The sequence below is a fragment of the Hipposideros armiger genome, unplaced genomic scaffold (genome assembly GCF_001890085.2).
Source record: "Hipposideros armiger isolate ML-2016 unplaced genomic scaffold, ASM189008v1 scaffold_572, whole genome shotgun sequence".
In the NCBI taxonomy this organism is placed as follows: Eukaryota; Metazoa; Chordata; class Mammalia; order Chiroptera; family Hipposideridae; genus Hipposideros; species Hipposideros armiger.
In genome coordinates this window covers 542,813-546,450 of record NW_017731922.1, presented here as the reverse complement: position 1 = coordinate 546,450, position 3,638 = coordinate 542,813, and the positions used below count along the sequence as shown (strand labels likewise).

The 3,638-nt window shown below is 61.3% G+C and overlaps 1 protein-coding gene across 1 annotated transcript in view; it reads left to right on the top strand.

Annotated features, from left to right (window-relative positions):
* Positions 1-3,638, top strand: part of CYB5R3 (cytochrome b5 reductase 3) — a 23,349-nt gene that overhangs the window by 4,898 nt on the left and 14,813 nt on the right. Inside the window, exon 2 of the mRNA XM_019623988.1 lies at positions 1,213-1,330. Coding sequence (XP_019479533.1) covers positions 1,213-1,330 — 118 coding nt within the window. The remainder of the gene's footprint in view (positions 1-1,212; positions 1,331-3,638) is intronic.

Below are 3,638 nucleotides of genomic sequence, written 5' to 3'. Positions count from 1 at the left end.
TGATTATTTCCTTTGTAATATTAAAATTGTGATCATTACACCTGAAATAATACCTACCTGATCTGCTGTACATTCATTTCCCCTTGTATTCTACGGTGGTAGATCCCTCTCTGTCTGTCACTCCCTCCACGCTGTCCCCAGTTCCCTTTTAAGGCAGCAGTCACTATCTACCTAAATCCTCCAGTTCCCACATCCCCCCACATCCCAGTTCCCTCTACCTGGAGCCCCACACTGCTTCACCCTGACCTCCCATCATACCACTAGCTCTGGCTGGATCAGACCCTCTGGCCTTGCTGACCCTGCATCTGTCCCCCTCATTCCCACCTCCAGGCTCTGCCCAGTTCCCTGCCTGGCCTGCATCGCATTGCGGGAACACATCTCCCACCGCAGGCCGGCTGGTCAGACTACCAGGAACTCATATCTGAGTCCAAGACCATCATTCCAGAAGGACAAGGACAGAAAGTGCCCCTGGGGCCAGCATGGGACTACACAGAGGAGGTGTCCACTGTCAAATTGACTCATTCAACTAGTATTTGAGTACCTACTATATGCTATGTTCTGGGCTAGGCCCCAAGTGTGCAGGGCGCTTCAAAACAGAGTCGTGCCCTCAGAGAGCCCCCAAGAGCACTGGGGTGGGGCTGGGGCCACCTCATTCCCCAGGGGGATGACTTCAGCTTGATACTAAGAGCTAGGAAGACCACAGGGGCTGCCTGAATAGGTCAGGCAGGCCTTGTTGAGAAACGTGATGTTATACCCGTCTGACAAGCAAGCATGGCCCCGAGGCAGCTGGGGATGTTGCTCCAGAGAGAGGGCAAGGCGTGTTCAAAGGCCTGGAGGTAGGGCCAGCTGAGCGGTGTCAGGAACAGGAATGCCCCTGGAGGCCCAGCAACGCGCTCAGCGGCGCCATCTGAGGCCAGGCGGGGCCTGCTCCTGCAGGCCTTGGAGGCTGCGGGGAAGTTTCCGGATTTTATTTTAGATGCCACCAAGGGGGGGCGCCACCTTCCTCCCTTTATGGTGGCAAAAGAGGCCCAGAGAAGGCCAGAATCCCACCCGAGGCCACGCAGCAGGCCGGTGCTCAGCCGTGGGCGCCTGGTAGCTGGATCCCACTCACCGCCGTTTCTCCGCAAACTGACGCGGGCGGGGCGGGGCCAGAGCTCGGCCTCCCGCCCCCGCGCCCGGACTGGGCCCCTCTGGGCTCCGCCCTCCTCCGAGGGTGACGCGGCCGGGGGCGGGCCCGGGGCGCGGCGGCCCGACTGTCTCGGCGGCGGCGGCGGCGGCGGCAGCTGAGCGAGCGCAGTGCGGCGCCACCATGGGGGCCCAGCTGAGCACGGTAGGCGGCGAGGGGCGCCGGGCGCGGGGCTCAGCGTCGCTACGGACCGGCCGCGAAGAGCGGGGCCTGGACGCGGGGGCCGGGGCGGCGGGGCGTGCGGGGCCACACCCCTGCCCGTGGCACCCCCCCACACCCCACCCCGGGCCGGGTGTGGTCGTGCAGTCGTGACGCGCCCCCTGGCCTCTGTCGCTGGACCCAGCCCTCCTGCCCCAGCAGTGTGCGAGAGGCGGGCACCCGGAGGCGGCCCCGCCCGCCGCCCTCATCCCTGCGGGCTCGGGAATGGGGCGGAGGAGTGTGCGAGCGAGCGAGTGTGCGAGTGTCTGGGAATGGGGAAGTTTGTGTGCGACTGGGACAGTGTGTGTGAGTGAATGTGACTTGTGAGCGAGTGTGGCTGCGCAAGCGTGAATGTGTGAAATGTGAACTTGAGTGTGCATATGTATGAATGAATGCACGTGAGTTTCTGAGAGTGCACATGTGACTGTGACTATGAAGTGTGCGTGAGAGTGGGTGTGGGTGTGAGGACAAGACTGAGTGAGATGGAATGTGTGACCGAGCGAGCAGGTGTGTGCGAGTGGGAGTTGTGTTAGAATGTGAATGTGTGTATCTGTGAATGTGAGTGAAAGTGTATGTGTGTGATGTCCCTGGATGGCAGGGTTTTTAGGCATCTTTTAGCAACAACACAACCTCTGGGCCCTTCTCCCATTAACCCCCGGAAGCTGTGCTCTTAACCTAGCTAGCAGACTTGGGAGGCCTGTGCTGCTGGCCATTTTACAGATGAAGAAATCCAGTTCAGACTTGGCCAGTGACCTGTGGCTGAGCCTAAATTTGTGGGGCTCCAAAGTCCACTGTCCTGCTGTCACTGTTGGGTGGGTCCAGGGCTGCCCTTCCCTGCCCCAAGGCCCACCCACCTCCTCGCTGGGATTTCTCAAAGCCACAGTGGCTGGGATGGGGCTGTAGCCAGAGGGCAGTCCCCCACCCACACACACTCTGGCCCCATAGTGCTGGCTGGGTGAGGGGTTGGCTGGCACTGGGAAGATTAAGCCCAGTGCCTCCACCTCTACCCCAGACTCTTTGGACCTGGACGGATCCTGCCTCCTCCCTCTGACTCTGTGAGGCTCCTCCAGGACGAGGCAAAAGGCCTCCTGGCCTGGTGTTTACTCATGAACGTGCGGCCCAGCCCAGGACTCTGGGGATGTTCAGACCAGGGGGCAGCCTTGCCCAGGGCGAACCTGTGGGCGTCACCCCTGCCTCAGCTTAACATCCTGACTGTATTCCCAGAAATTACCTCCCTTCTTCATTGCTCAGCCCCGACTCCCACCCCTGCTCTTTTCCCATGGTGCTTCTCACCTTCTAGCCAGCGTTGATTGGATTTGTCACTGGGTCCCCAGCATGTGCTGCTCCTTACATTGTTGCTGAACAGCCAAGGCCATCTGGTAGCTCCCGCCTGTGAAAGGCAGAGCCCTGTGTGGGAGGCAGGAGACCTCATCCATCCAAGGGGTGGGCCTTGCTGGATCTCCGCTTGGCCCAGAAGACCCACAGCAGACCCCAGCCAAGCTGCCTGGCCCAAGGGCTCCATGCAGTCTGTGGGAGGCCAGCTCGGGCTGGCACAGCAGCCATCTTATCTGGGACATGCAGACTCCAAGGGAGTTTCTCCCACACCCTGGAGGACCCAGCCGAGGGGTTGGCACTTGAGCCTGCCAGCCACTGGGGGAACATTGGGGGCTTGGCCTGCCGTCTGGACTGTGGCTCTCCTGCCTCCAGCACAGCTGCGAGTGCTCAGTGGACCCTGACAGGCCACCGCCACAGGTAGAGTCCAAGCTTTTCCACTGTCCCTGGCAGCTCTGTGCTTCACCTGTGGCCCCTGGGAAGCAGGGCCATGTCTCCCCTGCAGAGGACGGCTCTGATGTCCACCTGCCCCTCCTCCTGTTCCCTCTCCCACAATTGCAAACCAGGGCCCCCCCCTTATAGAACTTCCTCTACACCCTCCCACTTCCACCCACTTCCTGAGGGAGGTGGCTGCTCAGATCCCAGCGGGACAGCTGGCAGGCAGGCAGCAGTCAGGTAAGCCTCAGCACATGGAGCTGGCACCTAGAGAGGATGGGTCTGCCAGGTGGGGAGTCCTGGCACATCCCCCTGTCTACCCAGACCTGACCTGGGCAGAGTGAATGCCAGGGTCTCCGTGGGGAATTCCAGGGGATGAGGTGAGCAGCTAGGCAGGGCACCCCGTCAAGGGAAGCAGGGTTACCCAGCCCCTCAGCTGTGGTAGGTGAGCTGGGGGCTCCCTGGAGACATCCTGGGACTCTGGCAC